The sequence below is a fragment of the Onychostruthus taczanowskii genome, unplaced genomic scaffold (assembly GCF_017590055.1).
Source record: "Onychostruthus taczanowskii isolate IOZ18803 unplaced genomic scaffold, ASM1759005v1 scaffold36, whole genome shotgun sequence".
NCBI lineage: Eukaryota > Metazoa > Chordata > Aves > Passeriformes > Passeridae > Onychostruthus > Onychostruthus taczanowskii.
The window spans coordinates 5178136-5200401 of record NW_024501015.1 but is presented as its reverse complement, the minus strand read 5'-3'; the positions used below and the strand labels follow the sequence as shown (position 1 = coordinate 5200401).

At 38.7% G+C, this 22266-nt stretch overlaps 1 protein-coding gene across 3 annotated transcripts; it reads right to left on the bottom strand.

Annotated features, from left to right (window-relative positions):
* Positions 1-16: 16 nt before the first annotated feature.
* RAB5A (RAB5A, member RAS oncogene family) lies at positions 17-16540 on the bottom strand. Of its 3 annotated transcripts, none has more exons than XM_041411409.1 (6): positions 16189-16540; positions 10380-10632; positions 6979-7130; positions 5753-5875; positions 3842-3935; positions 17-1497 (listed from the first exon to the last, which is right to left on the bottom strand). In XM_041411409.1, exons 2-6 carry the CDS (start codon positions 10540-10542, stop codon positions 1382-1384), a joined length of 648 nt encoding a protein of 215 aa, XP_041267343.1. In that variant the 5' UTR covers positions 10543-10632; positions 16189-16540; the 3' UTR covers positions 17-1381. The 3 variants fall into 3 exon arrangements, with proteins under 3 accessions (XP_041267343.1, XP_041267341.1, XP_041267342.1); XM_041411407.1 differs by having other exon boundaries at positions 16312-16539; XM_041411408.1 differs by lacking the exon at positions 16189-16540 and adding an exon at positions 15747-16132.
* Between the last annotated feature and the right edge of the window lie 5726 nt (positions 16541-22266).

Here is a 22266-nt window from a genome sequence, read left to right as displayed (position 1 = left end):
AATCAAATTTTTTTTAAACCACTTTATTCAAACCTGAGCACCTCAATATAAAACTAAACACTGGTGAACTGTCATTTTTCTTGCTAAACCCAGATTACTGCAAATTTAAAATCTGCACAGGTAAGTTTCTATCAGTTCAACATTTAAATAGACTAATTCATCTCTTCTGACACACTTTGTAGATTTCATATAATGAAAATAACTAAAAGAATTAGTGCAATATACTGGACTGATCAAAATAAAATGTACTTTGGAAAACAAAGTTGCGAAGTTCATTACTGACAGACAGCAGTACTTATGTTACAGATACAGGAGCATCATTTATTACTGTTCTAGCCATAAAGGAAGAACTCAGAACCCCCTTTGATTAGAGAGGAAAAAAGTTAGCTTTAAGTAACTGTACATTCTGTATACCTTTAAGCAACTCTTAAATATTACAGAAAGTATTAAACAAATGTAGACTACAATGCAGAGTACCTATTTACAGTACATTAATATCCAAATTTAAAATCAAGTTGGATGTACATAATCATTAGTGCACTATTTTTTTTCCTTAGGGGAAAAACAAACTGTAATGGCCAGCAATGATCAGAAACAAGAAAAGAAGTCACAGACACCGAGTTTGTTGTGGTTTTACTTGAAGAGCTCTTACAGTTTGTAGAGGACAAAAAACCCCATAATCCTAAGTTGTAGAGTTGAATTTACTGGTCTGTACCCTCTGAACAGATTAGAAATGAAGTTAGACTTGATTCATCACTAATTCATTAAGATAACTAACTGGGTTGATATAATTTACATACAGTGTACCAACTAAAACTCCACTTTCTGGCAAGCATAGGATTCTTAAAATTGTTAATGCAAGTACTATTTGTAATAAAATTATTAACCTATGGAATGTATAACTAAACAGTGGATACCTGCAGAAACAACTGGTTGCATCAATACTGCAAATAAGTTTAAGTAATTTTTAGACCCTGTTTCTAAGGAGGTTTTAAAGCACAATTGAGAATTATGAAAAGACCCAATTCTATTTATGATAACAGTGATCATATTGAGGCTACAGGAACTGGCCAATTAGGTCCACAGAAAGTAGTTCTTCTACACCCCTAATAATAACAACTGATATTTAAAACCTTTCAACTGAAGGAAGTTTATTCCGCCTCCATCTCTCCTCTACTGCTGAAACATTACAGCCAGTGGTGGATACATGCATGTTAAAATTTTAGGTGAAAAGAAAACTCTGTATCATGAACTTGACTATTATTGTAAGTCTCTTCGCTGTTTGGAAGCTGTACTGGACCAGGTTAAGCACTCCAATTCCATGGTTATTAACAGTTAGGAAGCAGAAGAATATTCAGAACAGTTTAAAGCAATTGATCTTTTAGTTACTACAACATTGACTCTTGGGTGGTTGTGTGGGTTCAGTAAGGTCTACTCCTCTTCCTCTAGCAGAGCTGGCTCCTGCATTCTGTGGTTCATTCTTGGGCAATTTTTTTGCTGTAAGGTGAACAGGAAGTAAGAGTTAAACCTGAGATTTTACTAAGATTAAATCACCTGAGTAAACAGAACAACACATTATAGGCATATCAGTGTACTCACTGTATAATCTGATTTGATTCGGTGCATTGGTAATGAAAGAAGTGAAGACACTTCTTAATGATTAGCTACTTTATGATTTCCAGGAGTGAAATGCATTGGTAATTTGAGCAGTAAAACGGATCTGCACAGGTGTGCTATGCCAGTAAATGACAGCTCTTGTGGGAATCCACCCACACAGAACAGGCTTTGAGATCACGATGTTAGTGCAAAAAAGATACACAAACATTGAAAAGGCACAAAACACAGAAATGGGTCAAACAGTTCTCAGATATCCAGCCAGAGTAAGTGTTTGCAGACAACATATAAAATGGCCCTCAACAGCAGATCAAGCCACTCCTGGTTTTTTGCCAAGCTGTCTCTTCTCTCTAGTTCTTATCAGTCAATTGACTGGTAATTTCTTTGTTGCCCTTGTAGCTCCAAGGTTCCTCCTCAGTCTTAACACAAAACGTAAGGGTAAAAGCTGTCCCCTTCCAAGCAGCAGCTTCTCCTAGATTTCTCTCCATCAGAAAACTGCTAAGTTCTACACAAAAGGACTTCCATGGGCCTATCTTAGCAGGGCCCAGCAACCACCTTGTTCTATAGTTTGGCTGAATGGTTTCACTCCAAACAAATTACTTCTATCAGTTTTTAAAAGAACTTTTTCTAAAATGAATGAAACCCAGCCAAAAAAAACGCAGAGCAGGCATCAACATGTTGTGGTGCCAGGTAAGCTCAGGGTGCTGGGCAAAAGGGTGGGCCAGCCACAGGGATCCTCTGAGGTCCCCTCCAGCGTGGGCTGTTCTACAGTTCTGTGGTAAAACCCAAGAATCCACATGGTACTAAGCTGCTGAGCCAGTACAAAGGGTCAATGCATCAACAGAAAAATGTCTTCAGAGCAACATTTTGGATTCTACAACTGTCTCTAGAACTGAATTAACACTGGGATTTTTTAACTGGAAATTCTGAATGAGTGCTGAAGCAGTCAATTTACAAGCAGCTTCAGCTGGCATCCAGCAACTTTTTCAACATTCTAATTTTTCATTTTCTCTCAGCTTTAACATCATATTTACACATGGTCCTGAGGATTGCATCCATATTTTGCAGGTCATTCCAAATCACATGCAATACTTATAACTGCATCAGAATTTCCATTCAGAGTCTATTGCTGCACAGATCTTGTTCTGATGCACTGACAAAGCTGAATTTCACCCCACTGATGTAAAATTCTTACATGGCCAAAAAACATTGCAGACAAAACACACAGTTACTAATTGAGCATTTTTTCCCCTCAAATTTACTTTGTAGGCTTCATTAAAATATGGAGGCAAGAGTTATTGTTGATATATCAAATTTAAAAAAAAGGATTTTGGGGACTTTTTTAAACAGGAAGTAACCTGCACCATTAAACATAATTTTGAAATTCCACCAGAATAGTACAGTTGTGCATTTCTGTATCATTAAATGCAGGTCTATCTTGAACATTTATGAGAAAAATATGCTTTCCTGTCAGAAAGTTAAGTATCTGTGTATATCTCCCTTTTTCAATTATTTACAGCTAATACGAAGCAAGTATTTGTTATAAAAAGTTGCTATGCTGATAATTTAATTTGCATCTCCTGGAAGTTTGAAAGACACCACAAACTACCTCCTGCTCTCTTGGCTTGGAAAGCAGAAGATTTAAGACCTCTTTAGAAACATTTAATTTTAACATCAATGATGTTTTTTCACAAAAAGCAGATTAGAGAGGTGCAACAGACAAAACAGATTGAGAGAGGTTATTTGATGGTATACATTGCTACTACCCATTAGCAAAGCATCTACTATAATTAAGATTACTACTAAATAGATTAGTGGCCAGCCTAAAAATGAATTCTTTTTCCTCTGCTTTCAGAAATTTATTAACAATTAAATACAATTTTCAGTATCAATGGAACACAAAAGTTCTTGGTTTATACTTACTACTACATGCTAGCATCTTTACAGAAATCCCTAAGATTATGTTAAGTTAAAAATATGTGAGTAGATTTACTTTTCACATGCAGGGTCCTTTACTTATAACTTGGACACAGAATTTAAGCACACATTACCATCTTTGGCACTGCTTTTGGATTTACGATAGCTGCCTAAATAAAATTGAACAAATGAAAGGGAGTAAGAAGACTTCAATACCAAAAATAATTTACATTAGGTTAGGAAGATTGACATGGCCTGAGTCTCATGAAAACCACTCCCTTTAAAGTTCTCATTTTGTTCATAAACTCACCAATTGCCATGAATATTTCATTTACGTTCATAGATGTTTTAGCAGATGTCTCCATGAACAATAGGCTGTTGTCATCTGCATAAGCCTGTGCTTCCTGAAAGTTAAAATAAGGATACATTACTTCATAACAAAAAAAAAGAAAACTCATACAATCATTACACACTGTACTTTTAATTGCTACAAAGCAACAATCTCTACAGCATTTTGAAAGAAAGACAGTTTGTGGAAACACTCATCTGACAAATTTATGCACCAGCTATGGAGAAGTTAAAATTTCACCAATCACTTAAACAATTATAAGTGGAATCTTAAAAATCCCTACTCATCTTAAATATATTCAGGTGGAAAAATCTAAATAATAAATGAAAATATTTATGAAAGAGATAACCCCAATGCAGAACACAAGGTCTAGTAGTAAGAATAAATAAGCTTCAAAAGTGCCATCAAATGTCAGCAAGTCCATTATTACCCTGGAAAGAGACAGTCTGTGAACTATCTTGAATCTTTCAGCCACTGAGGCAGATGGATCACAACAGTTTTATTATTCTGATATAAATTCACAGTTACAGCAAATAAGCAGTAATCAGTAATTTGCCATGTTACCTCCCTTTTCAGTATGAATTTTAATCTGATACACTGCTCTCAAGAACCATACTATTTTTGCCACTTCTTATTCGTCAATTCAGCTGAGACTCTCCAGCTTCTTATGATTATGTAACTGCCTTTGCATTCTATAAGAAATCTGCGAAAAAGCTGAACTACAGAATACCTATGACAATAAGAATAACCGATGACTCTCTATAATTGACACCTGCTAAGATCTATGTAATTATATATGAAACAACACATTAATAAATACTTAGAAATCTAATATTTGATTTGCAACGAGAAAGGTCTGTCAAGCCCACAAGGAGCCCACAAATCCACAGTAGCAAACCTCCCTACATCTGAAAAACATTAAGACTATAATTGTTCAAAAAATAGTACAGATAGGTCTACTTTGGTAGTTAAATGTGATTACATTATTGACTGCAGTCATGTATGAAATTTTTGTTAAATACCACAATTTTTCATAAAACACCAAAGCCACGTGTCAACTGTCACAGAAGTACAAAATTAAAAAATGGCAGAAGAACTCCTAAACCACTGGTAACCTTTTAATTCAACTCTCTGTAGTTACAAACGCATTCATTACTATATGCAGCTGCATCTCTAACAGTGACCCCAAACACAGATTAAAAACCGTAAATTACTGACTAATAAATACTATCTTAACTCAAATTCAGTCAATCATGAATGGACCAAAACTACCTGCAGTTAGTTTAATTCCGTTTAAAGGCTATTTTCTGATGACTTGATTAAACTTTCTAGAAGATAAAATACATCAGTGAGAGCACAGATGTAATCACTAAACCAAAAGAAATGCCATGAAAAGCTCACTTAAAATTTCAACACTGCTTCAACAGTACAGCCTAAACATGTTAGGCACATCAATCAGCTTTGTATCATAGGATAATCAAAATTCTCTGGCTGACAAGCCAGACAGAACAGTTTGTGCTGAGTTACTGCTATCTCATCCACTGAAACTCGAGTTAGCGGTAATTTTGGGAAGAAGACAGAAAGAGGTCACATCAAAGAACGGATACTCTATTAGCCTTAAAGATACGCAAATAAATTAATTATTCCTCAAAGTCAAATTAATTATTCCAAAAAGCGTATTCCTCCATATTACTTGTACAGAAATAGGTTTTTCGGTAGCATGTATAATTTAATTAGTCTCAGTTGATATTTATATTTAACAGCATGACCTCCATAATAACTAGCTAGGCTATGCATATAAGCTCCCTGTAGGTTTATTTACTATCTATTTAAACAAAATGCAATTTCTATGAACAAAAATTATGTACATACCTGGAAATCCACAGCTCTTTTGTTAGCTAGGTCAGCTTTGTTTCCCGCTAAAGCTATTACAATGTTAGGACTTGCTTGTCGCTGAAGTTCTTTGACCCAATTTTTCGCTCTGGCAAAGGACTCCTGTTAATGATTATAAATGATGCAACTGAGTTTCATCATCCTTTTGTACTCACCTACTATCCCTGTCTCTGTTATCTACACTTCAAGCAAGAAAGGCCAACACAAGGCTGCTACCTTAGTCCAAAGGCACACTCCAAATTGCCAACTGAGCTTTTAAAATGAAACATTCCTACCTTAGTGCTCAACTGTGCTTAGCTGGGATAATGCTGAAGTAAACAGGTAGGAAGATCTTTGTGTAGACAGAGTAAGGAAAGAAGTGGTTACGAGAAAAAAACCAGGAATTTCAGTTTCTCTGGAAGATTCAAATGTATGAACAGCTACATTGAAAAGGCCTCAAAATTACTTTTTAGTTACTGAGGACTGTTCATTATGGTACATTGATGTCTGTGGTTTTTTGAGAGTTTTGGGTTTGAAGTCTAATTTTATTAGATTTAGTTTATTTTAAACTAGTGAAGCTTATCTCATCTAAGTTCAAATAAAAATAAATCTAACAACCTTAGGTTTTGGTCTCAATAGCTTGTGCTATCTTTCCAATCCTTAATCAAAATTTGCAAAAACACAGTACTAAAATAATGGCTGCACTATCAGAAATAAAGGTGCCACCAGCAATGTGATGAGAGTAACGGCTCCAACTCCACGAGCTGTTTTAAGGGTGGCTTAGAAACACTTTTACAAGAGGATTTTTCCTCCTCCTTTCCCTCTTTTTAATACAAAAAAAAACCCCCAACAAACCAAAACAAACACAAAACCAAAAAAACCAAACCAAACCACAACAATAAAAAAAACTCAAAAACCAAAAACAACAACAACAAACAAAACCCCAACTCTAGAAACAGTCTTTTAGCCAGCAGAGTTTAGAGACACAAATCGGCATTACACAGTGCAGTATAAAATGACCAATCTGCTCCAGCAAAAGGTATCCCTGCCCATGGCAGGAGTGTTGGACCAGACGATGTTTAAAGGCTTCTTCCCATCCAAACCATTCTATGATTCTACAAAATGATGAACTGATTTACACAAGTCAGTGAGAAAAAAATAAGTAAAGATCAGTGCAAGACTGGTAACTTCCAAATCCCCCTTGCCGTCCCAAATCCAGTACTTACCTCGTTTGTAATGTCGTATACCACTATAGCTGCTTGTGCTCCTCTGTAGTACATGGGTGCTAAACTGTGGTACCGCTCTTGCCCAGCTGTATCCCAAATTTCAAATTTTACCGTTGTATCATCCAGACATACAGTCTGAGTTAGAAAAGCAGCTACAAAAAAGACAGAGGTGCTGAAACCAGAAGTTTGCTTGTATCTCTATATTCATATACAGTTATGCTCACAGAGATGCAATACATTTCAAGCCTACTATTAAAATACAACAGGTTTGATGCAAGCATTAGCTGACAGTCTGTGACTCTGATCAACACAGAGGAGTTATTTAAACAACTGGACTTTCCTCAAGTTAGACATAAGAAAGCAAAAATTGGAAAGAATTCCCTTTTTCATTATAGTAAATCTGAGTAACTGTAAGCCTTCTCTTAAAGCTTCTAGATACAGTCTGTTTAAGCAGGATGTATACTAGAGTACCAGTAACAGCATCCCATCATGCTATAATCCAACAGTTCAGATATTTTCAATTCTACATATTTGTATTACTTGAATAGCATCTTAAAACTTTGATTTCAGCTCCTAACAACTTCAATTTAGCTAACAGGTCTGGAAGAAAGAAGCACTTCTTTTAAGTTATTGTTCTCAAAGCAGCTGTATTTTTGACTTTGCAAGTGATCTCAATAATTAATTTCAGCACAATTTCAACAGCCTGCAGTTTCAGGGAAACTTGCAGCCATTGCTACAACAGCTGAACGCATTACCATAAATAATGGTCTTCAGTTACAGAAAATACTAACCCATTCCAAGTCTTCAGTTACTAAAATTTTTCCATTCAGATTAAGGTACAATCAGAAGCACGGAGGTGAGTGCCCACACAGCACAGAAACCAAAAAAACTAAACTAAGGAAAGCCCATTACTTAGCTGAAACAGGAACTCTGATCACTGGGCACACTGACGGACTGTGGCCAATTTAAATCAAATGGCTTAAAAGGCACTGACCCATAACGCCTGCATACCTGGGATTTCATCCTGGCCTACGTACTCTGAGACATCATAGTGTATGAATCATTCCAAAACTGCTCCAACCTTCAACTCATTACCGAAACCAAAACGAAGCCAATCTTGCTCTGTAAAGGACATTGTAACTAGCATACAGAAGTGTCCCTGTCTCAGCTGTAAGCAGCAGCTGCATGGTACTTAGCTGCTGGCTGGGGTTAAACCGTGACCAGAAGCTGACTCCTTAAGTGGTCAGGTGCTCCTGCTTCAGGGGTATTAGTATCCATCACAGATGAGCACGCAGGCTGGAGAAGGTAAAAGCTTTGATGTTCCAATGTTAAACCAACATAAATCTCTCTAAATGCTACATATCCGAGCACTGGTAAAACAGGCTCCACTTGGCAGCTCCCTAAGCAGCCCAGAACCAAAACAGAGTGGAAAAACACCACACATCCTGCACTAAACTTAAGGGCTTTCTCCCCAGAACCTGCTCAATATTGTATTTCTCCAAGGCAGACACATGATGTTAAGCAAGCTGATTTTCAAGTTCTCACAGACATTCTCTTAACAAAAAAATGTACCTACACTGCATAAACGAAGGTGTGTACTTGCAAAGAGAATTAAACAAGAGGTTTATTCTTCGCAATCCTTTTTTTTTTGTCAAAAGTAACACTTCAACCACTTTAAAATGCCTGTTAACTGTCTTCCACCTTGCCAAGGCCACAGTAAATTGACAATTAATCATCTGTTAATTATCTGAAAGTCTATAATCTTTAACAGCCATACTTTTGTCTTAAGCAACTAACAGGCCTTGCTACACTAGTCTGAAGTGGCAAAACCACACCACCACCATCCAACATGTCTGCCTTTTACTGCACTCCCTTTCAGATGTTTTTATCCAGATTCACAATGCACACAAGCCTCTCTTTGTTAAAAGGCCCTTCTGTGTACAAAGAAAATTATGCCTTAGGCAACTACAAGCCACAGAGTTAGATAGCTTTCTCTATAGAAAACTTTTCTGAATCCCAACATTGGGGCATGTAATAGCTCTCAGCTGTACTATATAGCATTTCCTTCTTTCTATTTGATATAGAAGAGACACAAGTTAATACAGATTACACTAAACCTTATATATCCGAACTTGAACTTAGGCTCCTTTCTAACCTTTGTTTAGATTTTGATCAGTGTAACAGGGTTTGGGTTATTGCAAACACTAAGACAAGAAAAAACTAAACAGAGGTTAAATGAATTCTGAGATCATTGAGACGGAACAACTAATTTTACTTAATTTTAACTGTTTTTCTAAACTAAAAACCTTGGTGATATTCTAAAGTTAATTCACAACACATCTTTGAGAATGCTCTCTGTATTACTACACAGCTGTTTATCAGAGCATACAGAAACTTTCATACCAACACTTATCCTTAAGCCATGATAAAATGCACAAAGCCAAAAGTGTGCATTAGTAAGATTGCTAAAGTAGAAAATATGTGGTTGTCTATTTATGCTGACATATAGAAAAAATAAATACATGTAACAGCTAGAAACAGGGCAAAAGAAGAATGCAATGAAATTCAGCTTGCATTTATTTCTGTAAGCTTTGCAGCATTTTTACATTTCAACAACTGCTGGTGTGTGAAGACACAGAGACCACTGAAAGGCCTTCACATAAATATTACAATGGAACAGGCTGACTCATGCAAGCTGCAACAGCAACTACTGGCGAGTATTTATCAATCCACAAAATCCATACTTTGCAAAGTCTGTATGCTGTTAGGTAGTTTTAGGATACATTTAAATCTATCCAAGGAGGAATACAGCTCAAAGCACAAACAACTCCAAAATACAATATAACTTAAGAAATCTGCCAAGGGGAAGAGTGTGATAAAATCTGATTTTTTTAAAAATTCTGGTAGCCAGCACCTGTTTTGTTTGAAGTCACAAAATGGAAAAACAGCACAATAAATTCTGTTATTACTAACACAGAAATATATCAGAAATGTAGCAAGTTCTCCAAAATCAAAGTAAGAATGTCTAAGTGACAAACACAAGCTTTATGGAAGATGCAATGCTCGGGTTTTTTTCACAGAAACTAAGCTCATAATTCTTACTAAGCAGTTATTTCATGCATCATGCATCACAATTAAAAGCACCACACCACACACTCACAAAGAAAATGTAACATTTAGCCCAGGTTTCAAAACTAGGCAGTTCAAGAACACATTTACTACGTCCACTTGAAAAGGATGTTTGTGTTTAACTCAGAAAGATATAGTTCTCAATTACAGACACAGGTTTGATCCTTGCTGTCAATGACCCACTCCAGAAGTGCCACTACATTACAGGCTTTCAAGGGCAAGGATGCTATAAACACATAACATGAAAAAAATTAACAGGGTAATTTTCTCACCTCCAATCGTACTTTCTTGAAATTCATGAAACTGTCCTTTTACAAAACGAAGCACCAAACTTGATTTGCCAACTGCAGACTCTCCTAAAAGTACTAGTTTAAATTGGCAAATTTTATTTCCAGCATTTGGCCCGTTGGGCCTTGTTGCTCCTCGATTAGCCATGTCCAAATTAGAAAGCAGTCCTTTGTTTCAACAGCTTTTGAAAGCAAGTTCCACTGAGATCTGAATCCTGGTTCTTCTGCCAGTAATAACCTATTTTGTGAAAAGACAGTGGGTGCATTAGATTTACAAACCAAGTAAGACAAGTCTCATTCACTAATGCAATATATTATATATACAACTTCACCTAGTATTTACCAAAGTCAACAGTCCAGACTACAGGCACCATCATTTCTAAGTTGTCAACTATAGCCAGAATTTATGACACATGAACCAGTTATCTTCTTCAACACCTAGTCTTCCCATCAAAGCTTCAAATTAGCACATTAAAATCCAATTATGCTGCTTCTTGCAAGACCTCAGTATCCTGTTATTTCTTAACAAATCAATACTGATGTATAACACAACAGATTCAAACTTTCAAATTGTCAGTAAAACAACAAATGACAAGCAGGAATAACTTTTCAAAATTATGCTATTGCTAACCAATATTCCAAAGTCAGCACTGCTCAAGGATGCTAAAAAACTAAGCAATTTGGGAAAACTCAAACACCACAGTAGCTTCTTCGCAAGTGCAGTTCATCAATTCACTTCTGTCCCACCTATCAAACACAATTTCCTTACATAAAAGTACAGATCTTCACACACAAATCATTAATATCCTCTCTAATTAACAACTGTATTGAGAAGCAAAAGTGAAGCCTTCCATATGAAGACCAATTGACCAGTAAGAATTCCAGGCCACTCTATACAAACTACCAGAGAACTACCATACAACGATAAATTTCTATTTCCAATACTTACACGTGTCCTAGATCAATAGTAACAACAGAGATTTTGGTAGGCACAAGTATGAACAGAGTCATAGTCTTAGCATGCTTAGTCTGCTTACTCTTCTTTCCAGCTGCTGAAAATAACCCCACCCACAGTACTTATTGACATAGAAAGGGAAGCCTTTAGACTCTGCTGGTACCACTTCTGATCCTAATACTTATGCTTTTACACATGCAACAGTAGATACAAAAGATTTCTCAAAATTAGCTCATAATTTTGTCCTACTCCAGCTGATCATTTATTTGAATTAAGCACACTTTGCAGGGATACAGCTTTTCCAACATACAGGATGCCAGTTAGGTTAGAGTATACGCTCCTACAGCAGAAAATGGCTTTAATTCATATGTTGCAAAAAAGTAATTAAACATAATGGTTTCAAATGACTTCCTGTTCTTTATTCCTTGTGATAAAGCAACTACATTTTAAACCAAGCAGTAGTCTTTAACCATCTTCCTATTTCAAACACAGATCAGGCACTTGAGCATTCCAGTTTGCTACAGGCCTAGCTCAGATGTTAAGCCTTCCTTCTCCTTCCTAACTCCCTTTCCCTCAACCCAAGTCCTGAAGAACATTCTTTCCTGGAAAGTGCTTCAGCAGTCTAGCAGGACCCTACCCTTCAGTAAGATACTCCCTTACCAACTAATATTCATGAATAAACGAGAACAAAAATCTTAGCATTATTTACAGAATAACATAACAGCTGAAAAACAGATACTTAATTTCTCATTGTAAACAGAATACAGGCCATGAAAAGTATTTTCAGCATCTTAGAGACACTTTTATTTGCTCATGTTCCTCCTTTTCTTGTATCTCTCAAAATAATTTACCTTCTTTGAGGTGGGATGTAACAATTTTGCATTCTGTCCTGAGTTTGTTTTCCATTTGACTATTACATCACACTTAAAAATAAATATTTTTAAAATTGCCATTGTACAACATGATCTATCAACCTTTTAGGTATATATTCTTAGAAACATGTGAAAGTATTCCACCGTGAAAGAATGAAGCAAAAAAGCCCCTGCAAATCCTACCATCGTTCTTATTAACTACCAATTAATTCTATACTACAAATCTTATTCATTAAACTAATTTAGGTGAAGTATTTCAGAATACAGGAATGCATCCAGTTATTTTAAAAATCCAAGCCTTTCATCCTTACACCATAAAACAACGATTTTGCAATACTAGTGTGTTGGTTCTCAGGCAAGACTTCCCCCCTCCATGCTGTAGAAATATGCTTCAGAGTTGTGGAGTGATTTGGATAAAAATGGATCAGTGACAACAGTTAATCTCTACATAATTGTAATACAATAGAGAATGCAGCAAAGCATAACCAAAATATAGGTGGTTCAGAATACTGTTAGCCATTTGTTTATATTTTCCTTTGGAAAAGTAATGAAGACAATTAAGTAATTTTTGATTTAAAATGAAAAAAAAAATATCCATCTGTTTGCTGTAGCATTCCAGTGTGTTTGGACAACCATGAAATAATTTAAAACCCTTTAATCTTAATATGTCCCATGTTTTTCCAGACTCTGCAGCATTCATAAAAACATAAGGACAACATCCAATGACTGTGTCACTTAGTACTCCGGGCAGCAAGTGACTTCTAGATGATACACAGTGAAGAAATCAAGCCACTGCACAGGTTACTCCCTATGACTGCTTTTTTACTTGCTGTTTCCCATACTGAGAGCAAAAGGAGGTATGAGAAAAAAACATTTAACTTGCATAATATTTACCAATTTCACCTGAGCATTTATGGCTGATAGTTATTTCAGATTTTTATCACTCACAAAACAGTAATTACTACCCCTGGCAACACTACTTCAGAACACAAAGCTGACACAAGTTGTCAAGGAAAATATCTAGTTTGATTTTTATAGATGCCCAAGCTACAGAAGCTGTAGTTATCAGAGAACTTCCAAGTTTACATTCTTACAGCATCCCCCCCCGAAATCATTCTAGACAGTCAGACACCATGTACAAAAATAACCAGCTCTCAAGCTGATAGCAGACCACAGGACCTGACAGGAAGGCCATCTAAGAAACATACTGCAAACCTCCTTCAACCAACAGTTACATCAGTACATCTAATAAATTAATAATGAAACCTACTAGTCATACCACCCACTTTTCAACAGCTCAGGATAAAAGAATATTCAAGACTGAAAACCTGATAGAGCACATCCAGATGATTGTGACATATTAAAACAAGTCACTAACAACTTCTATCATTGTATAGGGAAATCATCATCTTTTGATGCTTCAGATGATGCCAAAACTCTGTAGTTGAAGTCCACAACATGGCAGCATACTTACAAAAAAAGCAACCCAAGAGAAGTACCTGCTTAATCTGAAGAGAAGCAGTACTGCAGTTTGACACAGCCACTGCAGAATGGTTTTGGCCTGGTCTTTTCACATTGTGAGCTGAGCACACGGTGCCTCACAAAGATTCAGAAGTAGATTTCCATGCTACAGTCCTCCATGCACACTCCAAGGCTCTGGTCACATTCGTTCTACTATTTCTTAATTCACCAGTAAAATACAAACCTGGAGAACCCAGGTGGAATAGTATACTCAGTACTCTACACATACACTGCAAACTCAGCTCTGGTGAAAATTTCCTTGGAAAAAATCCACTGATATGGCTCCCCTTCTCCTCTCCTTCCAATTTTGTATGCAATGTAATCAATATCTTTGGAATATGTACAGAAAGAAAACCTGGGTAAGACATTTTCATTCACCTACACAAAGGCAAGTACACAACTGCTTGACTTGAAACAAGCTCTTAAAATGATACATATGGGAATTATAGAAGTGACTACTAATATAGAAATCTGCTAAAGGAAATACAATAAAATTTTTTGAGATGGATGGCTTCACATGGATGGAAATGAGGGAGATTTTCTTACTTTTATAGAGTTTAACATAAAAACTCCATTTTGCCATGTTGGGCAGCATAAATACATAGGTCACTCAGCTAAGTAGGAACTTTCACTTTTCTTCTGAATAACCCCCCCATGACAGAGCAGGTCCATGCTGAAATGCCAGAACACAAAGCCTGGAGTATATTATCAGCCAAGTACTCCTGGCAATCCCACCAACTAATTTACTGGATGCTGGGTATTCTCCTCACTCCAGAAGAGAAATTTGCTGTTGGACAGCCTTCAGTTTTATTTATGAAAGAGTCCTGAGTATTTTAACAGATCAAACACAGATCTTATTATGCTTGAGTCTGTGTACAAAATACCAACAGCCCCAGCCAATACCTACAAACCCTCAACTTAATGGCATAATTCAGTCATGTAAGCACAAGCACTGGACTATTTTCAACTACAAGACATCTAATACAGAAGTATCAAAGTAACACTGGTGACAAAAGCCAGCCTACTGAAGAGATTAAGACAGTGAGCACTGTTCCTACAATTAATGTGATTAAGTGTATTATCAAATACAAAGGCCACAAGAAAAAATTCATGATAAATTTAAAACTGGAACATTCCACCGCTTTTATATCTCATAGCAAACAACACTGTTTCTTACTAATAAACTTTTGTACGCTGCATTAACAGACACAAAGCACACAATGCTGAGGCTGCAACTATTACCTACTTTAAATTTCTTCATACTGGACTTTCTTTAATGTTTTAAAAGGCACTAACTAGAAAGGCTAATATATTAGCCACTCCTGCTAACTGAATTTTCCTTCCAGGTTCAGCAGAATTAGTGTGACACCTTACTGCAGTGTTCAAGACAGTGACAGAGTCAACCAGCAAAATGATTGTCATATGTAAGCCATATTGAGACATAATGAGACTGTAAGTTAAACAAGTGAATCAACACAGTTGCTGCGAAAAAATCATAGCCCTACAATTAAAGGTAATAGCCATCTCATAAGCTCATCCAAGCGATGAATGGTACCAATTGCTTTCAGATAAACTGGTTTATCATACAGGAAATGTAAGCAATGACTACAATACCATTGTCTTTAGCCACCTCACTTCAGCCAACATCTAGCTTTTCCTGACACTTCTCATTATGGAAGAACAATACCTACATGCAATCTGTAGGTAAGCATGACTGTAACTCTGAAGAGACACTACAAAACTAGAAAAAATAAAAAATACCATGATTTTTACTTTGCCTGAACGTTACATGAAAGAAACTGATTAATTTCAGTTGCTTAATTAGCTGTTTAGCCTCTCATTGCCACCCTCAAGCTCTGAAAGAGGTATAAGGTAGGAAAAAAAATCATTAAAAATGCCGAGAGAACAGCCTTTCACGGCCCTGTTTGAAACATTTTGATAGTTCTTATGCAATTCAGCTCTCCTCTAAAACATAAAAAGCTTAGGTTTGTTCCTCTACCCTACCCCAGCTTTGTGTCTAGTTCCAATTCCGTGCGATGCAGAAGATATCCAGCATGCTAGGCCTGTCGCGATCCCCCCGATGGCGACGCATTGTCGGGAGCATTTTACTTCCCACCTAGTTCACCGTCCTTCTTCCAGACGCAAGCGAAAGGGAAAGCGAGGGACCCATCACCCAACCTCCCCTTCCATATCTCTCACAAGGAACTCGAGGGGCACAGCCCTCACGGCCGGGCCCAGACTGCGATACCTCTCTGCAGGAGCGCCCGCACGCAGGGGAGGATCCCCGCTCTCCCGGGCCCAGCCCCTCCAACCCCCGCCGCCACCTCCCCTCCCCCGCGGCTCCCTTCCAGGCACAGGAATAAGGGGAAGTGGGAAAACCGGGGGCGCCATTTTGAGCCGGGAAGGGAGAGAGCAGCGTCCCCTCCCCGTACGCCGGGCTGCCCACCTCGGCCACCCGTACCGCGGCGCGACGCTCCCGCAGCGCCGGGGGAGCGGCCGCCGCCAGGAGCGCGGACAAGGCGCGTCTCGCCGCCGCCGGGACCCCCCCGCGCCGCCACCGCCTCCTCACCTGGCCGGGGTGGGGGAGCCGGGGCGGCGGCGCAGCGCTGTCCGTCCGTCGGTCGGGGCTGGCGGGCGCGCCGGGGCAGGGTGGGCGGAGGAGGGGAGAGAGGGGAGGCGGCTCCTCGGTGGGGGCGAGGGGCGGGGGCGCAGCCGTGCCTCACCCAGCCCCGCCGCCGACTTCCGCCGCCGCCTCTGCCCCGACCAAAACACACTCACACACTCACAACACGCACTTCCGCCGCCGCCACGTCACGCCCGCTCGCGCCGTGCCCTTCCGGTTCGCCCGCGCCAGTCATCACGTGGCTCCCTTTCTTTCCCACCTTTTCCCCTCCTCCTTTTGTTCCCACTCCCTCCCGCCCGGCCGGCCGGCCGCTCCTACGGCGGCCGAGCCACACTCGGCTGTAGGGTATTCCCTATCTCCTGCTTCCGCCGCTATCTCTGGCTTCCCCCCAGAGCCCGGGGGAAGAGTCCCTGCGAGCAACCCGCGCATATTCCATCTTCCATTTACGGTGGGGGTGGCACAGGAATGGGTTGCTCAGAGAAGTTCAGGATGCCCCATCCCTGGCAGTGTTCAAGGCCAGCCTGGGTGGGGCTCTGAGCAACCTGTTGTAGTAGGAGGTGTCCCTGCTCAAGGCAGGGGAATTGGGACTGGATGATCTTTAAGGTCCCTCCCACCCCAGACTATTTCGTGATTCTCTGCCAATCTTCTAGGGACTGCATTGCAGCCTGAGGAGGCCACCGAGGAGCCAGGGATGGGAGCTGAGTATTGCACACGCAGACAAGTCCTGGCTTAATCCTTTAAAAGAACCAGTTTCCAAAGCTATTAGTCAAATGAGTTGAAAGGACGAACTACATAGGGAAACCTGTATTGCCATCGGGAGTTTGCCTTTTTTGAACAGATAAAGCCCAGAACAAGTCTTGATTGCATCATAGCACAAAGCATGACCTTGTGAGAGAGCAGGATAAAGGCCAGTTGGCCACAGGCTGTGAGTGGGTTGTAGCAGAAACAGAACCATCATGATAAGTGTTTCTTCAGTATAGCAGCTTTAACAAGGTCTAGGAGTTGGCATTTTAAAGAAACAAAAAAACAAACTGGTAAGACATTTAGTAAGTGTATCAATACATTTAGTAAGTGTATCAAATTGTACCAATTATTTAGCAATTGATAGTATTTAATGAAGATTGTTTAGATACTCTATCACAGGAAATAATCAAGTTGATGTTGTTGCATTCTCAAAATATAGTTTTATTTCAACCACATATATTTAAATGAAGCAAAAATCAAGTTATGTAAAGCCTGTGGTCAGTGTTATGCTACTTTCCCCTTAGTATGACATATCAATACTTGAATATACTGAAGTGAATGAAGGGAAAACAGATTGTTTTTTTAATCTTCATCAGTTCTTCTTTGCCATATACTTTTCCATTGGTACCAGTTTGGTCTCAGAGTAACAATTTCCCCTTTCTGCTTTATTAAGTTGACGTTGATCACTAATATAAGTGCTTTGTGAAAGGCCAATATGTAACTTCAAAAAAAGTAAAATAGTCTTTGCATTCACCAGTGATGTAGAATGCCAGACTAGCTCCAGAGAAACATGTTTGTTTAAGTAAAGTATGCAAACTTTTTTGAGCTGTGAGTTTGCTAAATATTTGCAAGAGTTGTCCTTTAAATCATGTAATCCTGCCCTAATACACTGCTTATTTGCCATAACCCTCTGACTGGTCTCAATATGTTCAACTGGATTGCAGGATTTGCTGAGCAAACAGCAGATTCCTGATAATGAAATGTCTTTTACTACACACCTGACAGGCATGCATTGGAGTACCAGACAGCATCTAGTCAACCTGGCAGCTACTCACTCACTCACACACTCACTCACTCACCTCCCTGCAGGAAGACAGAGAACATAACAGGAAGAACAAAAGCAGGAGAACTTGTGGGTTAAGATAAAGACAGTGTAATAGATGAAGGAAAGTGGAAGTGAAAAGGAAAGGAAATCGCTGGCTACCTCCCATAAACAGGCCAGTGTCAGCCAGTCTCCAAGCAGCAGCTGACTTGGAAGACATCTCCTTTATCTACCTCCATTTTCTATTGCTGAGTGTAAAGCTGTGTGAGATGGAATACTCCTTTGATCAGTTTGGGTCGGCTGTCCTGGCTGTATTCCACTCCCATGTTTCTGGACCATCAGCAGCATTTCTCCCTAGGTGGGGCTGATTGCAAAGTGGGGAAAAAGAGAAAGTCCTCGCCCTGTGCAAGCACTGTTCAGCAGTAGCTGAAGTACTGCTGTGTTATCAACAGTAGTTTAATCACAAATCCACAACATGGCACCATTCAGGCTGCTATGAAGAAAATTAACTCCACCTCAGGAAGACACAGTACACACATGAACAGTTTTTGTGGAAAAAGATTACACCAAATCTTTAGAATTTACGCACTTTAGAATTACTTGAACTAAATTCAATTTAGAGATTAAACACGTCATACATGACATTTTGTGTTTCACTTAATCTTGTCAAATAAAGGACCATACTATTCCATATGTAAGGATCATTATCTATGCTTCTAATATAAATAAATAATAAAATTGAAATAATGTTTCAAATTATTAAATGTATCTGAAGTTCAAGGCTAAATGGAATTTTTGATGCAGGAATTCTGTTCACAGGATATTGTTGCTGTTAGGAAGCCTGTTTTACATGCAGGAGGTTCCTGCTGGCTAAGTTAACTCTCTGACTGCAAGGCAGAGCTGTAGCACATCTCTCTTGCTCTGTGGAATGCCCAAGTTGTTCACAGCTGGTTGACAATGACAGAGTGGGACAGCAAACACCAAAGGTTCCCTGTGAATGTGTGCAATAGAGGCATGAGAGAATGTGGCAGTAATCAAATGACCGAGTTCCTGTATTTAGTGTATTTCTGTATTTCAGGCTTGACACATCCCTGTGAGTTCTAGTGGTGAAGACAAGTTTCTTCTGTCATAGTCTGCACAAAAAGATGTTGAAGGAAGGCTCTGAAATCACACAGATAGCCCCTACCAGTGGTCATGTTTTCATATTTTATTTTTTCATCGTGGTTCATAGATCATATATCAAAAGTGAAACTGCTGGGTGGTATTAATAAATTTATGTTAGTGGGTCATGGTTTCACCAGGTGGTGAAACTATTCCATCTATTTTATCATTTCTCTGCAGAGTTTTAATATTATGTTCTACTCAGCCTTTTTGTGTTTAAATTTAAAGTTGACTTTAGAGCATGTGCAGAATCTCTTTATTGTGTCTGAACTTCCCAATTTTTTTTTTTTTTTTTTTTTTTTTTTTGCTATAACATCCTTTTTTTCTGTCTCCTATCTCTACTTGTGTACATTTTCTCTGTACCTACATTGGCTTGGCCATATCACAACATACAGAAAGTGTGCAGCACATACAAAACAGTAATTTCCTATCCATAAATGAATTGAATAAAAAAATATGAAAGCAACCAGGCAGTAACAGCAAAGTGCATCAGCATGGCTGACATCATTCAGACGTTTCATAACATTCTGAGTGTTTCACACAGAGTTCTCTGGCCTTCACAGACCTTCAGGAATACAGAAACTTAGTGCTTTGACTCCAGTCTGCCAGCACCATGTCAGAGTGAGAGCTGTGTTGCAGAACATGGGGTGCTTGTGCTTCATAAAGAAAGTAAAATGCAGGGTTTTGGACAGTTTCCATTCCTCTGTTTTAGCCTAAACAAGACAGAAAAAGGCATTAGGCTGTGGGAATTGAATGTCAGAAACTAGTGAAATGGCAAGTACTGTTGAGGAAAAAAAGTGCTGCTGTGGAATGGAAAATTTTCAACTTTTTCCAGACAGCTTTCTCTAGAGATCCTACTTTTGACATAGGGGATTGACAAATTAATGTTAAGTAAAGAAAGTTTTAATATTTTTCCCCTAAAATTGAATTCAATTAGTTTTTGTTAATTCATCATCTTATCTTTAAAATTACAGGTCCTTCCCACTCCACAAATATTCTTTCTGTGGCCAAAATATCTTTCAGTATAAGAAAGAATGGATATGACACTGGTTCCAGAATGAGAGGAATTATAGGAAAGAATGTATATTGTCAGTAGATTTCAAGTTGATTTATAGGGACCCACGTTTCTGCAGAAAATGAAAGAAGCACAGAGAGGCAAAAAAAAAAAAAAAAAAAAAAAAAAAAAAAAGAAGGCTGTGGACTTCTGCTCTACTGTTTGTGCAATAGGCACGCTTTTACATGTCCAAGTCCTATTTTTATGCCTTTGACACAACCCACTCCATCAGGGTTGAGTGGATGGTTTCAATTAGCAAGTGTGGCCATCTACTGGGGAAAAACCAAGGTAAAAGTAAATCAGCAATGCACAGAATGTATAAAAATGATACCACCTTTAGCACAGGTAGAGAGCCATCTAGAAATACAACAAACACAAGGACAAAAATCCCATTTCCTGAATTTTATCCTGGGATTAAAAAAATCTCCGTTTCCTATGCCCTATTATTACCATGTAATTTTTAGATTACTGTACTTTGCTCTTCCTTTCTATAAATAGTTCTCCCTTCTGACAACTTTACTAGATAGAAATTTAAACTTACAGATTAATGGATCACAAGGCAAGACATAACCAATCATTTTATTCATTAAACTACCACAAATATTGCTTTATTTTGCAGGAAAACTCTAAACTTCAAGCAACAACAAATATGATTGAAATATTAAAATAATTGAACACACCAAGCCATTACAAGAGCTGCTTTAGTTCCCAAGTGGACATGGATGTTGCATACTAGGGGCGTGGTGCAGCCACATCTACAGCAGAAAAACTCATAACTTCTTTTCAAAAAGGGTACCAGCATTGCCACAGCTAGATCACAGATGATGCTATACATGATGCTTCTTGCCTGGAGAAGACCAAGATACATCTGTATGTGCTGCAAGTTCATGGATCATGGCACTGACAGGTACTGCTGGTGACTTGGACAGCCACAGCAGATCATTAGACAGCAGTGGCTGCCTGAGCCTCTCACCCTCCATTTGTAGAAAAGCAATTTCGTTTTAATTTAGCATCATTCATCTAAAGTCCTTACCAAACAAATGTTAGAGCAGAGAATAAAATGGTGACACCTGGTAATGCTTGATTAATTGCAATTAAGGTCTGTATATTTATCTAAAATTGGTTTTGCCATAGAACGACTATGGAGAATGGAGCAGGATGTGATTAAATTGAGATATTTTGCTGGGAAGAACATGATGGTTTGCTACATGTCATCTGAGAATAAAAGTCTTTGTAAGAACTGAGGGTCTGTTAGACAGTGGTGAAACTTATTCAGTCTTTCCCACGCTGCTTTTCAGAAATAATCCACATCTGTTTCTAAAAGGTAAATACAGTGGATTAAATATACGAGGTGTTGACTCATTTAAGACAAATAGTGTCAACACTCACATGTCTGATACATGGGGTAGTGCTGATGGGCTTCTCTCGCCCACCTCCAAGCTGCGTGTGGATGGGAGCTGCAGTTTTCTCTAGAGGAACAGCCCCAATATTTTAATAGCATGTGACAACACTTGTGAAAGGGGCAGTATTTTTTATTACAATAATAAAGATTGAAAGTTTGATCAAACTTTTGACCATGTAAGACCTCATTTCAACCTCAAGATGCGACCCGCCTGTCTGAAAGTGGGTAGATTTTCAAAGATTTAACAGTCGGTCTAAGGAATGTGCGACCTCTACGTCTGGGCCTTAATTATTTTTCTTGCTCATTACATTTACAAAACAGCCCAAAGCAATTTATTTCCTGACTTTTCGCGAGGGGTGTGAGATGTAACAGGGGTGGCGGGTGCTGAGGGCGGTGGAGAGAGGGTTGTGAGGGAGAAGAGGTGGGCGCTGATGCGAGGGGATGGCGGAGCGCTGTGAGGGGTAGGACGGGGGGTGCTGGCTGCGAGGAGATGGCGGA